The sequence below is a fragment of the Plectropomus leopardus genome, chromosome 12 (assembly GCF_008729295.1).
Source record: "Plectropomus leopardus isolate mb chromosome 12, YSFRI_Pleo_2.0, whole genome shotgun sequence".
In the NCBI taxonomy this organism is placed as follows: Eukaryota; Metazoa; Chordata; class Actinopteri; order Perciformes; family Serranidae; genus Plectropomus; species Plectropomus leopardus.
In genome coordinates this window covers 20,715,087-20,739,100 of record NC_056474.1, presented here as the reverse complement: position 1 = coordinate 20,739,100, position 24,014 = coordinate 20,715,087, and the positions used below count along the sequence as shown (strand labels likewise).

Below are 24,014 nucleotides of genomic sequence, written 5' to 3'. Positions count from 1 at the left end.
ATGCTGGAATGTAGGTGATAGGACAGACAGCAGCCAGAGCTGCTGATGTGGAAAAGCAGGAGGTGATGAAGTGTGAGTAATAAGGGAGATTGAGGAGAAGCTAAAAGAGAGGAATGTGTTTAATTAGGTTGCTAATGAGCTTTTTAATGCATCAGGGGAGGGCGCGCCCAATGCTGTGATGGGCGAATAGGAAAGGGATATACGTGCGTGTGTGTGTGTGTGTGCATGTTATGCTACGTGTCGCTGTGTGCAGATGACATGCCAGTGATTAATTTATGGCCTCATCTTTATGCAACAGCATGAGAGATAGACAGAGGAGCAGGAGGAAGAGGAGGGGAGAGAAAGGATCATGTTGTCAGAGCATGATTTAGAGAGTGTCTCCCGTGTTTGCGTGTGCGCCTGAGCGCTCGCCCCAGCTCACCTGCCATTGGCTGCGAGATGATGTTGGGGCAGATAACAGAGGGAGAGAGAGGATATGAGATGCAGCGCTATCTGTAGAGTATCTCCAGCCACGAGGGCCTCCAAAACAAGGACACTGGCCGAGCAACAAAGGACACTCGGAGGCTGCAGCGCTTTTTTTCAAAGATAGCTGAGAAAAAAAATCTGTTGAACTTTTATTAAATCTCGAAATGTGATGAGTAGATTTGGCTTTGAGTTTTTTTTATAGCAGATGAAGCTCTAGATCAGCAGATTGGAGCATATCCTCACGGTGCTGTATCTTTTATTGTTTATAACCATGAGGTCGTAGGTGTATAGATACTGTGCAGAATTTAGCTCCACTGACACTAAGATGGATTAGACCTTTATCCACCTTCAATGAGAGCACTTAGCGGCGTAATAATGAGCCGTATCTTTTGTTTAAAGTGGCTGTGAACCTGCTGCTGACCTGTGCGGCTTTGTGTTGGCAGGGACTTGCTGCGGCTCGGAGGGACGCTGCCGGGACACAACAGGAAGAGTCCGGACAGCAGTCAGGAAATCGTTCGGCAACAGATGAGCCAAACTCTCCCCATCCGAGTGTGAGAAGCGGAGGATACAGAGCCAATAGAAACTACCTAGAAACTCTGACGCGAAGAGCCTGTTGTAAAATAAAAAGAAGAAAAGAAAGAAGCTACAGAGGGAGAGAGAGAGAAAGAAACAGGACCAATTTGGAGATTTCCTTCCGACTGGACTGGAGACATTTAAAGAGAACTGTCCATCGCAGTGTGTGTGTTCATTACTTGACACTTGTGGATTTGTGACTATTGACATAAAGCCAAACTTCCTATTGCCCCCTCTCAGGTTGTGTTTGCATGTCTGCATGTGTTTTCTGCTGGTTGGGAATCAGTCTTTCCTTCTCGTCCCCCTCAGAGGACCGGAGAGCTCACACACACACACACACACACACACACACACACACACACAGACACACAGTAGGATCCAGTGTCTATATGATACGACAGTGCCAAGATGAAGCAAACATTTGCTTTTAAAATAACTTTTACTCGACATCTTCAATCCAACCAACCCTTTTCTTTTCAACCCAACCTCTTTTATTTTGCTTTTTTTCTTTTCTTTTTTTCTTTTATTTCAGGAAACAAGAAAAAAAAACCCACAACTTTCATCTGCTTCCTCTTAAATACCGTCTTCCACATGTACTGGGAGAAATACGTGTTACAAATCTGTACAAAGCATCCGAGTCTTCACACTGTCTCTCTGTCCGAGGAGAGACGTATAACTGACACTGTGCTGGACACGTCATGTGCATGCCAAAGTGGAAACTTCTTCATGAGAAAAGTACAAATAAGTTCCACATTAACTGTTGCTTTGGTGGCATTTTTGCTGTATGGACTTTAACGTCCATGTTTTCTTAATCTTATTTGATTCATATACGCATTGTTTTGAATGCTAAGTTATTATCTATTATTGCAGAGAGAGGTGTTTTTCTGTGTGTTTTTTTAAAACTTTTTTATTACAATGCTTGTTTTTTCACACATTAACAAACCAGACAGACATGAATGAGTGAATCCAGGAGTGAAATGCTCTGCTCAGACAGAATATTTATGACTGAAAAGCGCCTGTGGTCGTGCCGTGTTGTATATTTTACTTTGGCGAGTGTGTTGCAGATCAGTGGGAATTAAAAAGGTCAGTATCCAGATGATAGCTCCGTGACCTTAATATTGACCTGACCTTAATGCAGAACAAATCACTCATTGGTTTATTTCTCCTGACATGTGTTTCCTTCAGCACGCCAACTGTCAGCGCAGTTCCTATCTAAAACAACTGCCTGTAAATAATACTATATTTCTATTAGAGCGGTCGGCTCAGCATTTACACCCACCTGACCTGATTCTGGCCTCTCTATGACCCTTGTTTATATGCTTGTTTGTTTATCGTTGAGGAGCAAGCAAATGGAGAAATAACAGTTCAAATGGTCATTACATATCCGAAACTATATGTCACAATGAAAGAAGAAAATGTGTGTCTGTTAGGGCAGACTTTTTCCTGTGCAATTAAAGGTGTATTAGATTGTAAAAAGAACAAAAAATGCCAGAAAACTAGAACAAAAATAAGCATTTCTCTTTCAGTATTTTTACGATAATCATATGCAAATAAATTATTAAACGGTTCTGTGGTATTCTCTTTGATTTCTTGGCGGGTTCACCAGGATGAGGTTCCGGGTCTCCTCTCATCCGGACGAGGGATGAAAAGAAGAAATACCGAGCGCATTTTACCTCCTCAGTCGGAATATCACAGCAGCTTTGGACGAACTCATTAAGATTTCAGATTAATCGAAGGCTGGTCCACGCAGCTCGCCAATTAGCGAGACCACAGGACTATTCTGGGGATTTCAGTCTCTATTGCTGCTGGAGAGGCTTCAAGGAGGCAAAGTTAATCTGGCTTCACACCAAATGTCAGTGTTGTTTGGCTTTAATCCGTCAGCCAGGACACAAACCGGGTCTCTTTCCATACCAGTGCAGATGAGTGAAGCTGTCACCTTCTGTTTCTGCTGACTGAAAGTGAGCTCTTCTGTCGGGGGGTTCATATTTACCCATTTGTGACTCGCTGCTCAGACAGCAGCCACATCACCGGCCACCAAAGGGAGGACTGGTGATGTTCTCTACATGTTCTCTAATCGTTTCTGGCGCTCTCACAGGATGTACACACGGCGGGTCAACACAAAGGTCTCATGACGCACACAGATCGAAACGTGTTATATATGCAGAAACGGAGCCACTGAGTGTAATTCCACTGGGTAACCCACGAAGCGTGGCATTTATCATTTGTGTCAAAGCTTTGCAGCTAGATTGCAGATAAATGCTTTGCGGTGGTGCTGCTGCTCTTTTCGTTGATGCAAGATGATGATGTGCAGAAAGGCTCGACCTTGGAGGAGAATACTAGCCATACGAGCCTGCTGAGGGCCAAGTCTTTCCGTGCAACACTTTATTTTTCTTTTCTTTTGAATGGGCCAAGCTTTTAAAGGGACACTTTGATGATTTTTTACCAGCTATCATAATTGTTGGCAGTATGTTTGAAATGCATTTTGGTAAACTTTCCTCCATTTTCCCAGCGCCCAAATTTCCCTGCTCATTTGCAGTACTACTCAGGCATGAAAAAAGGAGGAAGTACAATTTGTCGTTCAAACAACAGCCCCAAACTTAGGGAAAATTTGATGAATTTTTATTGGCTCTAGACAAGCCCCCAGAAAGTGCGCTGGGCTTTGAGGCCAATTTCCGTTGCGGCCAAACAGTGGAATTACATATGCCATGTTATGCTTTGTGGCCCAAAAAGACTTTTTTTCCCCATTGTCTCACATGGCCAAAGAGACATCTGTAAATTAGTGGATTCATTAGTTACACATTAGAAATTGATCAGTTGGGTCAGATAACATTTGAAAATGCCTTGAAAAAGCCACAAGGTTGAATGGTGTTGTACCCAATCAAGTTAGCAGAGCGCTGAACTGGCTTGGCTGGTGGACGTCTCTCGTGCACCTGCTCTGTGAGCCACACAGTACAGAAACAGTGCCATCTGGGGAATTTTATACACAGCAGTTGGACTGTTTTTGGTTTAATGAACCAAAGAGCAGTTTTTATAGGAATAAACTGGAACCTGCCTCCAATGCTTTATCCAGTTCTCTTTATACATCCTTGGCTTTAGGGCTGTTGCTGAAACTACAGATTGTACTCTCTCAATTTTGTACACCTGCCGACGCTACGGACAAAAAAACAACAGAAGCTGATCAGCCGCCCTTTAAACTCAGTCCAAACAGTAAAACTAATCACTTCTGTTTGAATATAAACCAAGATTATGTTATTGTATTTCCTTTATCTCACCTAAAATATTTTAAGAGACATGTTCCAGTGAATTGTTTGGCTGCAGTACAGGAGTTTGTGAAAGGGTAGTTGACACCATACTGTTTTCTGTATTGTACAAAATGGGAAGGTCTGTGTGCGGCAGGAGCAGCTGACTGCCCACCATACCTGCACGATCAGCCCCGAAACTCCTTGGTGCTAAGTTGAATGATAAGTTATCCTATGAAGCATCAGGTTAAAAGAGAGGCAGTTAAGGGTAGTATCGCAGGGTATGTGTGACTTTTTGTGCTTGTATACGTATGTGGGTCTACTCCTCTCCTCACACTTAAGAATGCACCTTTTAATCAGTTTGATAACTCACACCTGTGATGATAGGCGCACTGGCTGAGTGTGTGGTCTCGTCTTACACAGGTGTGTAGATGAGAAGGGTGGCAGCCAAAACACAGCATGAGGAGCACTGAGAGGTGCAGCTAGACTAAGGACGGTGGTAACAAGTGAGGAAAACCCCCAGTGTGAGCTAAAAATGGAGGCATTACCACTGAAGGAAAAACAGGAGGAACAGTGGATTCCCCGTGGCTGTTTGGGGGTGAGTAGGTCGACCTTTGGTGGTTCATTAGTCCCATTTAAACAATAGAGGAAACACTAAACAGGGGTCCCCTGGGTCCCCAGGGGTACATGGTGCAAGGCAGAATTAAAATTTGTCTTTAAATCCTGCTACATCATAATGGGAAGGGTCACATCTTGGTATTTGTACAGTAAATCTTCATGTACAATGAATAAAGTAAATAAGTAAAGTAGATTATTGTTATGTTTGGCCTCAAATTTAGTCACTACAATGTGGCGTTGTAGAAGGGTTCAAATGTTGCGTTAGTGGGTTTGTCTTGAAAACTGAGATCAACAGTAAAAGTCAGCATTGCTGATCAATTAGGGAGCTAGACTCTGTTACTGGGTTGTCTATTTCGCTCTAAGATGTCTTCTGAAACATATATTAGTGCATTGTTTTGTTGTAATGCGAGATTGTTTGTTACCAGCTGGCCACTAAATTGGTTTCAAAGAGTTTCATTATTTCGCCCACAGTGTTTATTTGTGTAGTGCAGGGCAGTGCATTCTGGTAGTTGTAGGTTTTCTACCGCTTGAGCAAAAGTAAATGTCACAGCCCTTTTTCCTCAGTTTTCTCTCGTCGTGTCGCACCACTTTCAAAGGTATATATGTCTTTCTGCTGCATAGACAGCCAAGTTTTGTAAAAAAAAAAAAAGATCTTTCCAGCACTTCTTTAAATAAGGCTTTAAAATCCAAGAGGGGCCTGGCATAGATGTGTTTGCTTGGTATTTCCCGTTGCATCTGAGATCTGACACAATGTCAAAAGTGAGATTTTGCATCCTGTTTACCATTAAACATTTGAAGTGTCTCCAGCTTTGCAGGCCGCTCTGGCTCGCTGCTCACCAGAGAAAACACTCGCAAATCTCCATCTCCGCTGAGCAGGATGTGATGTTTTCCACAGCCACATCTTAAAGATGATGCAAAATGGCAGCGAACCTAAAGGAAAATATCTCATTATCGTATTACAGACCATTAAGCGATGAGAAATCAGCTGCGACAGTCGCTCACAGAGGTTTTAATGAGCGCGCTCGATGGCGGGAGGACTGGGGAAGTGATGGCAGGATGACAGACAGTTTTTATTTTGTGGCTGCTGGTTGCTCGTCAGTGACCAGACAATCTGCGGTTCAACGTCAAATCCCTACATCACCAGAGTGATCCCCGCGATTAGTGCGAGATTAACAGGGGCTCGGACGTTATACTGGATGTACATTATCAAGCACGAACCTCGGCCAAAACATCAGGACACTACTAACACAAATGCATAACTAGACGCTCATGTACACTCCGCACTTACACACAGATCTGCTGGATTGGCAGTGATTTGTCAGATTTAGCTGCATCTACTTGTGTAGGCCTCCTGAATGCAGCAGTCAGTTCTCTTCCAAGCTCAAAGCACTCATTTGCCATCCTGTCCAAAGCAAGTTTAATGCCTCCAATTACAGGGGGTCTGCAAGCAGGCAGATTTGGAGCGAGGAGGCTTGGCAGGAGAGTTTGCTACGCATCAGGGCCTTTTAACAGAGTAGTGATTTGCTGCTGCTGGTGCTGAAGCTGCCTGCGCCGGCTCATCAATGGAAAACTACCCTCTTTATGGTGAAGCGCATGCAGCACTAAGCCGAAACTGTGAGGAGAGACACAAAAATATCAGGCTTCTTAACGACATGGCACTGGCTCCTCTCTTCTCTCAGTGTGGAGGAATTTCTGCATCTCTGCACCGCAAGCACAAATGGAAATCAAAGTCTTTTCAGCAATCATTTTTATGTAAAATGGGCTGTATTTTAATTGAATATTCTAAGATACCGCAGCGTGTGATGGTGGGAAGGCAGCAAATGAAGGAAACAGCTCACACAGACGAGATAGCTGCAGTAATGCTGAGACATAACGTGACGCGGTGCATTAAATATATATGACAGTCAAGGGAAAACTTTCATCTCCAATATCTTCTATTTTTACTCAGATCAGCTTTGATTTGGCTTTGACGGTCACGCGTTCTTGAGTTCATCTCTAAAAGGTTAACTCTATTGTCTCTAAAGATTCGCATGCATAAATCCTAAAGTGGTGGATTTTTTCATCCATAATATCATTGATAATATGCAGCAGAATTAGAGACTTGTAGAGTAAATATCCATGAAGCTCACCCTCTGCAGGATCACTTTCAGCACTCTACATGGCATAAAAGATTAACTACTGCAGTTGTACTTTACTCTGACAACTTAAAGTTGTACTCATGTATGTAATGCCTCTATATTACTCACTTAAACTCACTGAGGACATTAATTTAATTTTTCCTATTCACATACATTAATTAAACATTAAGAAAATGATGTATAATTTCTAAGTTTTCCCCTGATTTCACACTAAATCTATAATTCAGAATAAAGCCACAAGTTATGAGACATTCTTTTTTTTTTAATCCAAATTAATGGATTACATTTACCATTTCTTATAACCAGATTATTGTAATCTTGTTAAAGATAATCCGTTACTCCCTAACCCTGGTCTTCAAGTATTATATCTGAACATTTCAGCGAAGCAGTTGGCACTAAATGCAACTGTAATCTTTGCTGCGGCATCGCGTCTAATGAAAAGTATAAATGGGGAGCTGCAAAACATCTCATTACAGAAATACTCAATTTTCCCCTCAGATGATTTGTTCACATTTAATTAAAAAAGCTGCAGCGCACACGTAGTCACACAGGTCTGCGGTGGTAAATAATGCTTCCCAATTTCGCCTCTACCTCCCAGCACTTTCCTCATGAAAGCCTTCAGTGTTGCAGGGACGGATGATTAGCATGACAGTGCACTTTGTGCTCAGAGAGGCTTCCCCACCTCTGCCCGTCTGTGGCTTGATCTCTGCAGTGTGTGATCCATTTAATGGCCTCTGAAGCCCCCGCACAGTGATTAACGGGTGTCAGTACCCTGTTGGGTTTGAAGGACAGGAGGGATACTATGCATTAGGAAAGTGGCTGTTAGCTGTTGGCTTTTACAGCAGAAAGACTGAAAACGGCGGGGTGGGGGTGTACTGTGTCTAATCATTTTTTACACTTTTGTACAAAACCAGAGGTGTAAAAATGACGATTTTCCGTGTAACGTGGGGTTTATGTGCTAGACAACTTCTTAGCAGTGACTTGTAACTTCTTGGAAACTGGAGCTTCCAGGTACTATTCCCTGAGTTGAGAAAAACCTCATTCAAAATCCCACTGACAGACAACAACACTAAAAATTAAATATCCAGCCTTGGAGTCTTTTTCTAAAGTCCTGCATTCAAAATGTTACCTAAAATGATATTTTTTGTTTGTTTTTTTTTTTTGTAGGGCTGTATCCAGTCAGTGTGTTACCGGCTCGTTCAGGGTTTGGAGAAGCACGCAGGAGTACCACCATGGAAGTTAAGCAATGTACTGCTGTGGGTGGGGCAGCAACACAAAGCTACCTGAAAAAAGTTTAAGCATACATGTTATTTAGAATATTTTCACTCGACAGGTAACTGAAGCTGTTATCTATGCTCTCTGCAAAGCCACCAGACTCCACTGACAGAAACAGCAATTATATCTTGCAGAACACGAGAGCTGCTGGTCCACCGCTGCCTCGATCAGTTTGTTCAGTCACAGTCATTCGTCACAAAACTCCTGTGCTCCGTGTCAACGGAGTCTGGTGAGTTTGAAGAGAGATGGATATAACTGCTTCAGCTACCTGTCAGAAAGGGCTGTCTGACGGCAAGATAAAGCAGTGAAAATATTCTGAATACAGCCTACACTTAAACTGATATGGTTTATTTTAAGGTGGCTAAAATGCATTTTTCCACTGCCCCCGACAGCAGCTGAACATCTGTGGTGATACTCCTGCTTCTTCAAACACCGTCTACTGTTGGCTGATTACAGATAAGTACTTCATACAACGCCGCTTAAAAAAATCTGAACGAACCCTTTAAGTAAAAGTATCATGCAATCTATATTAATATATCAGAACATACTCGTTGATTATATTTTGTATTAATAACATCTACAAAGGTACCAAATGTAGTCGAGTAAAAAGAACACTAAATCCCACTGAAATGTAGTGAAGTAGAAGTATAAAGTAGCATAAAAAGACAACACTTTATCAATGTTTAAATATCTCAAAATTGTACTGAAGTTGAACAGTTGAGTAAACGTACTGTCCCCCACTTGTTTGTTTTGTTTTTGAGATAAACCGTGTTAATGAATGAGTTTTAGACGTGCTGGTAGCTGGATCTTGGCACTAGCTCGCCGTTTCTCCCTGCGTCCAGTCTCTATGCTAAGCTAAGCTTATTGGCTGCAGCCTCCACTAACATATTTCCTCTACCTGACACAAGTGTACAATCAATCTTCCTCTCTAGAAAGCAAATAAGCTCATTTCATAAAATCTCAAACTGTTCCTCATTGTGACTCTGTCAGTGAGGGGATGTGACATTTCACAGCTGAGTTGTGTGTGTGTGTGTGTGTGTGTGTGTGTGTGTGTGTGTGTGTTTCAACCAGGAGGCCATGACTGCGCTGTCATGTTGCCATGAGGTGGGAAAAAAACGAGAAACACTGTGACATTCTTCATTGTCCACTGTAAAAATATAACCAAATGCAGCCCGACGCAGCGTCCAAAGGAGCACATCTCATCTGACTGCCAGAGTGTGTTTCAAAGCACCACAGCAGTTGGTGAAAAGAGGGGCCAACAGAGATCATTAGCATGCATGTGAATGGGCTGGAAAGAATGAACAGATTATGCATTTGTATGTTTGCTGATGAGATAGAGGGGTTTAGGTCCCCTCAACCCAGTTTGAATGACAAATCCCCACCAGGGGAGGGGGAAAGGCCACGGATAGAGAGGAGCAGGAAGAGACAGACTTTAGGCTTTTGAGCAAACGTAGTGGGGGAATGATGCAGTGGTCTCAGAGCAGATGTCCCAAATTGGCAAAGAAAAGAAAAGAAGACCAAAGGGATCGGTGGATCCTGAGCTTAACTCCTATCTCTCTAAATCTGCAAAGTATCTGTGTGGAGCACTGGGGCGGATCGCACCGCCGCGGCTGCCAGTCAAAGTTTTGAGAGGTTGTTTTCAGAGCCCCTTTTGTTGTGGCCTGTGGAGCGTGTTAGCAACAAGGCCGTGAGTGAGAGGGCTGGCTTCAGGGACTCTCCCCTACATGTGGAGGGCTTTACAGTTCGCTGGGAAGATGAGGAGAGACAAGGAACAAAAACACTTCCGAGCCGTCCGAGCTGAGAGCGCCGAAGAGCCAGTGTCTCGTCCTGTTACGGGGGTCAATGCCGCCGATGTTGACAGTGATATGTGTCAGCACAGCTTTGTAATTAAATGGGAGGAGGGATGTTTGAATGAAATGCAGCGTGATCTCATTTTGTCTGCATCACAAACACACACACACACACGCAGATTCTTATCGCCTGAAACTACCTGTATATTTGAAATAAATGGCCTGCCAAGCATTTGATGGGTTGGCTAGAAATCCCAAATGCTTATAGTGCCTTGGCTGCTTTCAAGTAATCATCCCCATGGTAACACCTGACACCAGCTATTCATCATGCAGCCCATATAAACTCCAGCATATTCACAACAACACGTCACACAGTCAACTTTTCAAACCTGCCGCTGACAAATAGCCACACAAAGCATGTCGGTGCATGATGATACGTTCCAAATCAAATCCCCTTATTAAGGCTTAGCTGCGTGTCTGCTCTGTGTGTGTGCGAGTGCATGTGTTGCGTTGCATCATGCACTTCCCTCAGCATTAATTGTCAGGCGTTAGAGTTAATATGGCAGGTGAAAGTGAATTTGTTGCGATGCCACTGAACTCTAATGTGTTGCTATAGTTTATATCAGGCGGCAGAGCGTGTAGCGTCACGTCAGTGGATGAATATTCAGGAATCAGAGCCTCATTTAGCTTCAACACCAGCAGAAGATGGAAATTTCTTTTGGCTTTAAATGAAACTAGATGAGGATGCACACATAGCACAAATACCTACTGTATGAAGCTTTTTTTTCCCCCCATCTCGCTTTCGCTGCGCTTCAACCATCTGTCAGTGATATTGATGTTTCTCACAGAGGGCTACAGGGGGCGGGATGGAGAAAAGGAGTGAAAGTGAGGAAATATTTGTGGGACGCAGTCATACACGTCTTCTCATCACTCCTTTGCACCAAGTCTGGGGGTTTTATCTTGACGCGGGACTTTAATCAATTTAAGTCGGTGGTGAAAGAAGATCAGATCTTTAAAGAAGTATTTCACTGCTGGAAAGATGGTCTTTTCATAGAACTAGGCTGTCTATGCAGTAAAAAGACACAAATACTCTTGAAATTGGTGCTATATGTGCAGAGAAAACAGAGAAAAGGGGAAATAGCATTTGGTTTTGCTCAAAAGGGAGAAAACCTACAACTACCAGAATGCACTGCATGCATCTTACTAATAAGCGGGCCTGCTCGTTGGTGAAACAATGCAAACTCGTCCATCTGACACAGTGGCAGCCACCTTGTTACAATCTTGTATTACAGTTAAATGGTAAGCTATGCAGGAATCATTATTGCGCCCAATTCCTGTTCAAAAACTCTCATATTACAGCTATCCAGTTCACAAAAATATGTTTCTGAAAACATTTTAGGCAAGACGTGGGTTGCAATAACAGAGTCTTGGTTTATATTCAATCATCACTGCCTAGTTTTACTGTTTGATCGCACTTTGTTCTGAGTTCAACAGAGAGAAGTCTACTGCATGACGGGTTTTTTGTTAATTTTCTGTTATTTTGAGGACTTTATTTGGGGTTTTTTTTGTGTTACTTCCTGCTTCTGTCTGTCTTTAGATTTCTTCCCATAGTACATCCCTGTGTTCATCACGTCATTCTGGTTAGTTTTCAGTGAAGTAGTTTTGATTCTTATTCCTTTTGGACTTCGAGTTTTGATATAATAATATGGTATAATAATAATAATAAATAATAATAATAATAATGATAATAAACAACAACAACAACAACAACATAACAATAATAATAATAATAATAATAATAATAATAATAATAATAATAATAATAATAAATAAATAACAATAATAAATTAATAAATAAATAACTTTGACAACTGAAGCAAAGCAGAAATGGGATACATTGACGGTTATACAACAACAGAAAGCCAAATGGCTGTACTGAACACAAGCGAGAAGAAACTAGGGTATAGTTAGGATTAAATTAAAACCAGAGGACAAATAATGCAAAATGCAAGATGCAGGATGCATAATTTCAATATAAAAATAGTACAAAGAAATAGACCAAAAAACAACAACAGAAACAATAAAAGCAATCAAACCACATATAAAAGGATATGAAATAGTTAAAACATAAATTAGAGACAAAAAATAAGTAAAAAGAAACAAAAAGAAATAAAAAGTTCTTACCATCTGCTTGCCTGCCCTTTTGCATTTGGGTCCTCATTTTGAACTGCAACATAACAGTCTACTTCTATACTTGTGTGTCTGCGGTGATGACATAGATGGTGCAATTGGAAAATTTGGAAGTACAGCCTGTAGTGAGCAGCAGCCAGTGAGTTTTTTCTGGGAGGGGAGCAGGAGTATCTAAGCACTGAAAGGATGGAGGGAAGTTTACCACAGATCATCTAAACATACTACCCATATTTTTATGACACAGAGCTATTTGAAAATTTACTTTTCATTTAGTGCCATTATCAGGTCAAATTTTTAAATTTGTGCAATACAGTGGAGACAGCTCATTGGGATCCCAGGACACACTAATCACAAACACACAAAATCTCACACACACACACACACACACACACACACACACAGACACACACAGACACACACACACACACACAGCCTGTTCTCATTCCCAAGACGTAAAGTACCGCTGATTTCGCAGTGATTTTGGCTTAAGATCCTGATGCCACAAGCCACCTTTTATATCCGCATGATACCGTATGTCGTCAGCTGAGAACGCAGCCTGACAGAACCATTCACAGTGTGACTGGATGGCACCTGCTGCGGCAGCATGATACGTGACTGCGGGTGTTACTTGAGAGCGCGGACAGACAAAATCTGTTGCATCACTGGGCGGCTTTAGGTTGAAATGCTTCCTGCAATGGTATAATACATGGAGCATAAAGGTCCCTGTAGGCAGTTAGCAGGGGCGGTGGTGAACCCTGGATTTTCATGAAGGAGCCTGGTATTTGCTTCCCATCTGAATGTGATGGGGTTTTTTTACACCTTACCATGTGCTTCTTTTGCCTAATCCTAACCATCCTCGCCAGCATGTGCCTTTGTTGATGTCCCAACATTGGTTGCCATGTGCTTTTGTTGCCTAAATATAACCAAGTGCCACATCATCCCACCATGTGCTTTTGTTGACATCACGGTAGCAGCACCCTGGAGCATCAGATGCAGAAGGATAACTAATATGTAATATGTAGACGCAGAAGTCCTCTGCAAATATGTGACAACTTGAGATGAGAATTCCAGCTGGAGGCAGATGAGTTACCACAAAACAAGATTTTATGGGAATAAAGTATGAAAAGACCCCAAATTAACACTGTAAATTGACTATTTCATTACTGATTAATTATTTGAACCTAATTTCTATAGGAATAATTTTGTCCCAAGCTATTTGATCCATATACGTGGTTGACCACTGAGCTTGGTATATGACTAAATACATGGAAAGTGAAGACAAACCTGTCAGCCTCATTAGTACTTTTTAATAAGGCCTTTTGGAAATGTTTACGAGCTAACAGGCTAAAAGGGTTGTGCCCAAAATAACTCCCTACGTAACATACATAGTCACTATAAAGTGAGCAATAACGTGAGATGTCAGAACCATATCGTTATTATTTTGTGTAGTGTCAGTTGGGTGTTTATTTAGCATCTATAAAAGGCAAAGCTTTGCATTGTGGGATTGTTAGCAGAAAGAAGTATACATGCCATGGAGACACTCAAAGCACCACTGAGCCTCATTTCAGCCTCACAGAGCTGCCAGCAGACTTCAAACTCTTTGTCCTGTTTAAATCTAGATGTCAGGCTTTTTTGTCCAATGCCCTCAAAGTATTTTAAAAGTCATAATTTGCCACAAAGAGTGCTGCTTTTTAAAGTGTTCGTCAAACTGAAATATTGCAGTCCACTGTTTTTTCTTTAGCTTCAAAAAGTGGAGCAGAAGAAAGCTGTGCTGCCGACTGCTAGATAATGAGCTGCTATCTGTTAGCTGGAAGAGAGCAGCCCAGCCAGACCAGAGCACAGTCCGCAGAGAATCGGCGTCTCATCCAGTCAAACAGTAGCATAAGGTTTTGTAAGGTACATCCTGAATTCCTCCAGGTTTAATGTCTCCATCAAAAGAAGATCAAAAGGAAGGGATTAGAGCAACATAACAGAGGTAAGTGTGGAGAGGAGTCTTCGCTAAACTCCAGAGCGCTTTTGATACCGCTCATCCCTGCCAAACCGTAGCCATGGCAACAGTGGAAAGGAAAGTGTGCAGCATTGATAAGAGTGCGACAGGGGATGAAGGGGTTGACAGATCATTTTGGAGAAGTCTGACCCTTCTGCAGAAGGACCGTCGTCTTGTCTGAGAAATTAATACCATACGCAGATGGTGTGTAGAGATTGACAGTCTCGGACCCACTTCTCTCTGTGGTAGCAATTTAACACATATCATACTACAAAGTGTTAACTTCAGACACTAGTGAGGGTATTTTCACACTGTAAATGTCTGTGACTGGGTCTCTTCTTCAAGTCCTTTAGGATTTATCTGCTGTGGCAAGCTTACTCTGCTCCACATTGTTAGGGAAATATGCACAAAACTCCACTACCATGCCTGTAGCTGGGCTTTAGCACGGTGCTAGAGTAACGGATGTCATGCAGAAATAGACGTTCAACATCAAGGGCTCCAGTTTGAAAAAGACAGGATCACCTGAGGTGTCAAATTAAATATCGACACTTGCTCTTCCCTAATTTGTTAAAAACTGCTCTTCTTGCATGTAAGGTTTTGTGTAAACAAGACTAGGAGAGGAAAACCACTGGGAACGCTTCATTTCCTCTCTGAGCACACGGAGAGAAAGAGGAAGAGGAAGAGCAATGTACAGTAGAAGGGCCTCCAGCCTGCCTCAGGGGCAGCACGCCGGATACAGCGTATGATTTCACAAACAACGTTAGTTTTTGCACCACTGATTCAGGCAGAGTGTACTTAATTAGTAAAAATGGACACTAATTGAGCCCCAGCTGTATGTGGAAGAGAAAAAAATGAATCTCTAAGCACACACCAACCCAAGAGCTCCAAGTCTCTCTGATCCTCTTCTCCCCCCTGAGCTCCGTCTGTTCACTCACTGAGCGTAGCGGCTTGTTAGCACACTGGGAGATTTGTAAGGATAATGAAAAGTCGGGAGAAGATGGGAGATTCAGCATGAGGAAGAGGGACTTCAGGTCTTAGCTCAACAACATGTCGTGCAAGTGTTGTAGGAGCAGAACTAAAAAAATCTCCAATTTTCAGGACCAGTAATGTATGATTTACAAATGGTAATCAAGATACAGTGTTGTACTTTGCATTTCATAGCACACAGAGTTTGTTTTGCGGAGTCATTTGCACATTTTGATCAGGGAAGGAGTGTCGAGCTGTAAATGTGATTTCAGGATCTCAGCCGCACTGACTCAGCGGCCGCCGCTAAATGAACGAACACAACAAACTTGAAAGCTGACTTTACTAAAACATGTAAATGGGCCTTTCCCTATGCAAATGAAAATGTGAATTTGCACAAAAATATAAACCATAATACAGCCAGAAGGCAAAGTAGAAACTGTTAAATACGACGATTTGTCTTGTTAGGTGCACAGAGAGGGCGGCATGTTTTTATACTGAACACAAATCTTTGTGAACATTTTTAACCAGGTTTCATTACATGTGAAGCTTTCACTCAGTTGATATTTTCAGGCCGTTTTTTGTGTTATAGATGTGACACTGACAGATATTTTCATGTTGTTTATGCATGTTGATGGTGCTGCATGTCACACAGAATGATCATGATAATTACAATCGCTGCATCTGAGCCGCAGTTGTTGTTTTTCAGTCTGTCTGGCAGCACAATGCATCATGTGTCCCTTTGGGCCAAATTAACACAATATATTGATTGAACAATAAATTCATTATGGCATACAGTGATTTAGTTATAATGTTACCTCATGTATTTATAAAAGCAAAAAAAAAAAAATCAAAAGAATGATCTTTTCAGTATTCATCTTCATTTTGCACACACACCCATCACACAGCTGCTCACATCTCAAGCCAGGTCATATGGCTGATCCAATCAGCTCCCAGTCTACATAATACTTAAGAAAACATTATAATGCATGCCATGTTTGCGATTAATACGTTTTTCTGCTATAAAGAGAATTTTGGCAACACCTTTTAAAAATAATCATCAATAAATGGTGGATTGACAGTTACTAAAACTTTTTTTTTTACTGTTAACAAATAAATGTAATGTTTGCCTATGATTAATAATGCTATAATCTATGTTACTTTCACATTTTATTGTTCCATAAATTAATACATTTTATATATTATGTTAAGTATTTGTAAATGACCATCAAATAATCTGTAAACCTTTAAGAAACTGTTTGTGAATCTATAAACACAACATATAGCAATCCAAAATAATGTTCAAAGTGTTTTACAAACAAATTATTAACAATTGATTATATTTTTATTGTTTGTCAGCAGTAAAATAACTATAAAGTACAGTTTTATTAAGTATCTATTTACCAATAAATTAATGATGGAACTGGAACTTTATATTAGCAGTATGTCAGAAAGCCTGATTAAAATGTTTTTTTTAAATCAATAATATGTTTTAATGTTACGCTGACATACACCTCTTTTTGATAAGCTTGTTGTTCATCCTTCCTGCTCACTAAATGCAAGAGCGATGGTCAGTTCTCTCAATGCTGATCGTTGTTAGCCTTCAAGCTTCTCTTGGCACGAACACAGACATTTTTCTGCTAGGTTAGTTAAAAAGCTCTTCTGTTTCTATAAGTTTCTGAGAAAAGAATGTTCTCTTGTGAGTTTTTATGTCTTCGTCGTGTCCCGGTCATCAAAGGGCTGGCAGGAATTCAGACTCCCTGTAATCTGATTTTAGGAGGACCGAAGAAAAAGAGACTCTTCTGCTGATGTGGCTGTAAACAGTCAGGCTGAGAAACAGCAGCTGAGAGTGGAGCAACAATAAGTGGGTTAAAAGGGGAGAACATATAACATAAAGTTGTTTTTCCCATACAGTAAATAATTGAAACCTCTAGTCACATGGTGTATATCTAATAATAATGAGGTGTTATATTGATCCTGGGCTTAAAGGGGCAATCCAGTGTTTTAGATATCAAAGTCAATGTACTTACCATGGGGAGTATGACTGAGCTTTGTTTAATAGTGTGTAATGTCTTCTGTGGCTCTGAAGGAGCTTTATATAGACACACAGCTAAAACAAGGACAACAAACACCTATGCGCTTGAACTAACATGCATGCATAGATATACAAAAACAAAAACACAATGATGTATACAGTCGGACAATAGTGTAAAGGTGAAGAGTGCATCTGTGTTAGCCCAAAAATAAAAAGGCTGAACACCTGTCAGTGGGATTCTTCACAACCTGGCCACCCAACTGTTCTTATTAATAGCTTATAAGTAATCTAGAAGCATCAGAAACCTGCTTTGATTTCCTTTTCCTCCTTCATTATAGAAACACTTCTCATAGCCAGACATGCAGCATGCTGGAGGACAAAACTTTCATTACATTTCCTTTGATAATATTTTAACACTTCCCTTTAATAATCTTTTATAATGTGATGCATTATAAACCAAACAGAACACACACTATTTCCCTCCCCGAATACAAAACAAAATTAATGAACTTGTTTTTAAGCCATTTTTTGAAATGTGGTGGTTAAGCTTCTATTTGAAGTCTGTCTTATAGCTGCGGTTGCTGGTAAAAGGTCCACGATGAGTCGACCTCCCGTCTGCATGAAACACACCTTTTCCTCGAGTGATTTCCATTTAAGGATGCTGATGAATCCAGTAAGGACCAGAGTTTAATCTTATTCTGGCAGCTTAAATTCTGGACTTTATTTTTGAAAACATCCCGTGCAGGTTACCAGCAGCCGCTGCAAGATCAAAACAAGATATGGAAGTTTAGTGAAGTGAAGGGCACACTTGAATTAATTAGGAGAGAGATTTCTTTTCTCTTTTTTTTTTTCTCGGTGCTGACTCATAATCGCCTTGTTTTTCCTCTGCTGTGGCTTCCCATTATTTTCTTACATACAGTAATGAAAGTCTGTGCTGATTGCAACCACACTGGTGGATCCTCTGCTCATTTTAACACATTAACATAGTTTGCAACAACTAGAGCTCTTGATGAAAGCTATTTGATTAGAAAGAGGAGGATGGTTATGAAATGAAGGCAAGAATACCTCTGTTAATTCAACTTAGAAGTGTTTTCATATGACAGTCGCTGATTGCACTTCTCCTAAAAACACCTTTAATACTGACACCAATAACTGTTATTTAATCACTAGATATTCTACAAACCTAAAAATGCAAAAGTCTGATTTTCAAAAATCTTGGACTCCCATCAGATTAGTGAAATTGGACATTGTGGCCACATTCTGGTGTAAAAAGACAGACCTTCATCTCAGGGAGTCACATTTAATCCTCTGTTTGAAATCCACACTCTGACCTCCCTGTGGAGCAGAGAGAAGTGAATTTACAAATGGAGATCGTTTCACATTAAAAGCCCCGGGTGAGCCTCAGTGCCAATAAAATCAACCTTACACATAAATCAACTAAGGAGTGACGACACTATCAGCTTGCTCCTGTCAATTAAAATGAATTTGCTGATGAGGTTTTATAGCAGCCATTTAAATCAATAATTTAGTTATCAAAGTGGAGGCCTCGTATATCAAGCGATTGCTCACACAGAGATAAATGATCGTCTAGAGGATCCTGGTTGTGAACGTATTAAAGATTTACCAAGACTGTCTTCAGTTTTATCCACAGGCTTTTTGATGACTATGAATGTCTCACAGTATTATAAAGGATAAACCTGGTACTATTTTCTATTGTTCAAATTCAATTTAAAGACCAAAACCAATATTGCATTAGTCATGTGGTCTTAGTATATTGCAGTTATCCTAACCATTTCTGATGTTTACATATCTAATTTTTCTTGAAATATCTCAACATCTATTCTATGATTTCCATAAAATTTGATTCAGACATGCAGGTTACCCCCAGCATGAATGTTGGGCTGATTAAAAATCCAGTGGAATAATCTCATAGGCTTTTTGACGAGGGAAGCAGTGCGATGTTAGCTTCTGGGTTGGCCTAGAAAAACGTCATGCCTGAGGCACTCTATTATAGTCTATGGTCTGGAAAACAGGTTGGAGTGGTTGATGGATCACAAAAAAGTGGACTTTACCTCAAAGACTTCCCCATGGAGACACATGTTTGATATTGTGTGAACTTTGAGTCATTTTTAAGTACGTCCTTACCATGTTTCTTTTCCTAAACCTAACCATAGTGTAACCCACAGTTGAAAAAGGGCTTAAAAAGTTAATAGATGCATAAATTAATCCTTAACAATTTAACTATAGTAATGAAAATATTTGATTATATACCTAATATGTAATAGATAAAAAAACAATAAAGTGAACTTAACAGTGTTTCAATATTATTGTATGTAAAAATATGTGCATTGTTGATTTTGATGTGCAGCCAATAGCTCTGGTATCGTCGTCGCTGTCCAATGAGATTGTTTATCCCGCCCAACGTGTATCAGGTTAGGTTGCGTTGTACCGAGGTGAAAGGGCAGAGAGTCGGGCTTGGTTGAATGTGAATCAAAGTGGCAAGAAAAGCAGCTAAAATCAATAGAAAACTCCGTTAAAGATACTGTAGTGTCTCCGTGTGTTACTCAATGTTTTATGTTGACAATATAAACCACAGTGCGGATAAAAAAGGACGTAGTCCGCCTGTCGCATCGCACGCACGAGCCCTGACGCCTTTTCTAACGCACGTTTGTCCTTTGGTGAGTCGAATCAGCCGCTAGCTGTCATGCTAATTTTCGCTGTGTTAAACTCCGTTTACATGTGCTAAAAACATTAGCGTCTAGTGAGCGTTTGCCTCAGTGCTAAATTAGGGACATGTACAATCCCAGCTGTTAGCGACCGGAAGCATGACATTTAATAGGTTTTAATAATGTCTGTTGTGTTGGTGAAGTAAGAATACTGTCACTTATTTCGTTTTCATGCATATTTCTTTGAGCTAATTGCTGCAGCCAGGCGGCTGGTTAAGAGTACTTTACAAGTGAAGTTTTACCAGAAGCATGGGTATTTTTATTTATTTAAAGGTGTGTTGAATTTACTAAATGTTTGCTGTTTGTGCACTTAAACCCTCTAAAGTAAATTGGCTTGATTTCTTTCAAAAGCACAGGAAAAAGGCCATTAGCAACACTATAAGAAATGACCTTAAAATTGGTAAGGAATTAGTAAAAACTTACAAGAAAAATACCAGAGAAAAAAAAGCTAGATAAAATAATATGTATTCCCACTGTGACATAATTTTAAATATATAATTCTCTATTTTTGGGCTTTTTACACATTTTAATAATTCCTTCAATTTGCAGAACATTCATGCAAAATTGCTTATTACCTTTTTTGTAAATAAAAAAATCAAACCAGTTTGTTCAGGTTTTAACATTTTTAAATGCTTGTGTAAGGTATTTTAATGCAGCACAATATAACTAATGTCAATCCAGGTTTCATAGGGTTAACTGCAGTTGAGTATTACAATTATAGCTCCTTAAGCTATTTTTCTTTTTGTGTTTGTTTGTTGATATGAGTGAAATCGTTGAGTTTTGAAACTGTATTGAACTACAGATATTGTAAATCAGAAGTTGTGATTTGGAGCACTGAGTTCATTTTATTATCTGTATTTTCTAGTTGATAGAATAAACATAGCCATTGGAGGAGATCCCAGAGATTTGGAAACTATGTCAGAGAGAACCATTATCCGGTACTGGATGGTGAGCCCAGCCCGAGTGAGTCTGAACCTGTTACTGCAGTGAGGACGCTGTGAACTGAACACCTACAGTATGTCAAGCACGGTAGGACTGAACTGTACACACACGCATACAGCTATCATATGGTGACAGAAAATTGCCTTTAGTTAGCGGCTCAAAATTTAAAAAAGCACTCACGTCCAATCACACAGCAGTTCCATAGACCTGGGTCTTAAATATGTTTATATTTTGAGGTGCACAGTTTATTTTTTTAAGTTTCTTATTTTATAAGTGAATCTGTGAATACATTTTCATTGCAATTTGAACTTACCTGTTGAACTTACCTTGGGAATTCAACTCATTTATCACTTTTTCTAAGCATTCAGTATATGCAAACAATTTCTATATTTGAGTCCTGTGTTTCTGTCCCCTATGGTTTTCTGTCCTCTTGGCTCTCGATGTCGTTTTTTGAGTGTGCTCCAGTCTTTACACGAACCTGTAACATCCCTTTTCTGTGCTCGGTGATAACACATACTGGCTACAATAGTAACGTTTATTGCCTAAACCAGACTTTCGTAACGGTACGTTGATTACATGACTGTATGTTAAGGACGCAGTGTCATCCGAAGGGATGGGTATCGTTTAGATTTTAACGGTACTACTAGTCTTACCAATACTGCTTATTGATCCAGTAGTTTAACAGTACTCTTATTGGTTCTTTTTGGTGTTTTTAAGGGGAAAAATGAAGAAAAATTCAGAATTGACATTGCTTTAGTTTCTATTTATGCAACAACAGTATATAAATTAACATTCAGCAATAGCATTGTTTTGTACAAATCACTACTATAGACTCTAACATACCTGAGGTGGATGGGGTAACGGGAGGTGAAGTTTTACCTCGATGGTCAAAAACGGTGCATTTAAGTCAGATGTTTTGAAAGATTGCTCGTGTTTTCGGCCTTACGTGCAAGAGTTGTTGCACTTGTGGCACGTCTGAGAAGTGTAAGCAGGGCTTGTGTGTGTGTGTGTGCGCGCATGTGAGTGTGACAGAGTGGCACAGCTGACCCCGCCCCTCGCACATGCAGCAGGCTGCCAGGCTCTGACACACAGAACTCTCCTTCAGACTAAAGAGCAAAAATGCATCATAGACAAATGTCTTACTCCTTTTGTAGATTAGAAACAGAGTGGGTGAGATAAAAACTGTAAAAGATAATGTTTATGTAACCAAAATAATTAATCAATAGCAGTACCTTTAACGTCACAGCTCATCAATACCCCAATCTTTAATAATTTGGCCCTGGTGCCCGTTTAAAACTGGATTTCGGTATCCACCCCTAGTCATCTGTGAGGCGCTAATTTGTATGATATCATACAAACTGTTGTATTAGAATATGTTGATTGGCTATACCCTGACATTTTAACCCTAACTCTAACCAGTCTCGCTCCACAATCAGGAGCACAGCAGAGCGGGCCATTCCTTCTCTGTCGTAGCAAACTCAAATTTTCCAGCCTCACAGAGAAGCTAACCGTGAGTTACCACAAGCAGCAATGACACATTCATCTCAAAGTCATCAGTTAACACGCTCCCTTGATAAACTGAAACACTAGCGATGTCTATGGCAGCAAGCTATTAAACATCAGAAAGGATCAGAAGTTTCCATTAACAGTAGTTCTTAGCAAATGTAACTTAAGCAGAAGTAAATAATGCCTTTTTAAAGGATTATCTTCAGCAGTGGATTAACTCACGTTTGGTGCTCCAGTGAACATTTACAGCAGCAGGACATCATGTTGGATTGACTCAAAATAAACTACAGTGTTCATTAAGGGACATCCGGTGCAACTATGTGACTCATTGATTTGTTTTTAATAGTTTTTGAACAGGGGAGATCTATAGCACAGAGGAATAAGATGCACCGTATCAGGCTACAGCTACACAGGCTATATGTGTTAGTGCTATAAATTTCCTGTGTTTTCGTTTTTCCGTGGGATAAAACTATTGAATATCACCCGACTTATCCTTAAAGCCCGTTGAGTTTGTTATGCATAAATCCTTTTAATGATCAATATATCTTTTTGTTCTTTGCTGGCAAAAGCCAACATATTTGCGCTCCTTTCTGAATTTATGTCTCACCATTACTTTTCCTGAATCACAACTGGAGACTAAAAACGCCCTCAGGGCCGCGAGCGTGAAAACAGCAAGGTCAGTATTTACTCTGGCGTTGGTAATATAAAGCTCATCTCAGCACTAGTGTCTCCAATTACGAGAGACCACTGGGCTGGCTGCTCTTCCTTAATAGCTTCCCTCATATCTGACACTCTTCATTTCACCTAATGAGAGTCTTCAAGATGTGAATAAAGGTATGCATATGATTTGGTACAAGGGCTGAAAATGAGATATGCCTCGGGGCTCACTTCAAACAAGACAAAAAATTACAGCTCAAGAGAAACTCTGTGGCTTCAAACCAGACATCTGTTCTTCGTCCCTCATTGGGGGCTGAAAGGAAGCAGCCCGGGCCTCGGTGCCAAGGAGCCTCTTGTCTAAATCTTTGCCAACTTATTTGTCACCGCGGCCTCATTGACTAGAGAAACAGCCAGCCACTCAGCCTAATGGCACGGTCATCTGTCGGTTCATCTCACAACTCGCAGCTAAAACCTTATGACACAGAACATCAGAGAGGAGTGCAGGAGGGAGACGGAGGGGAGTGAAACCGAACCCCCCAACTGGATTCACTCCTTGCTGTTAACACCGTAAAGTCGCCCAAAGTTTATTGCCTGTCCATTTGCAAGCAATCCAAAGAGAGGCTTTACTCTCCCAGGAAGCCTCAGAAAGCTCTTTAACTGCCTGACCTTCCTGTGTTTTTATGGAGCCGGGGAGCAATTTAACATGTTTTAGTTTCTCTGCTTCACCAAGCTAAGATGCAAGAAAGTGATATGAGGCAGGAAATCAGCATCAGCTATCTGACCACGGAGAAGGTCGCCATGCCTGCTACGCATATCTGCCCGAAACATCTCGACCCTTATTCGTCAGCAGCCCAGCCGGCCTCATGGAAGTCTGTCCAGCTGAAGTTTATCATAAACTGGGTTTAAAATG

The 24,014-nt window shown here is 40.7% G+C and overlaps 1 protein-coding gene across 1 annotated transcript in view; it reads left to right on the top strand.

Moving 5' to 3' along the window:
* Window positions 1-2,114, top strand: part of ephb3a (eph receptor B3a) — a 51,975-nt gene extending 49,861 nt beyond the window's left edge. The window contains exon 16 of the mRNA XM_042497547.1: window positions 909-2,114. Coding sequence (XP_042353481.1) covers window positions 909-1,020 — 112 coding nt within the window. The 3' untranslated portion in view covers window positions 1,021-2,114. The remainder of the gene's footprint in view (window positions 1-908) is intronic.
* Window positions 2,115-24,014: the final 21,900 nt, after the last annotated feature.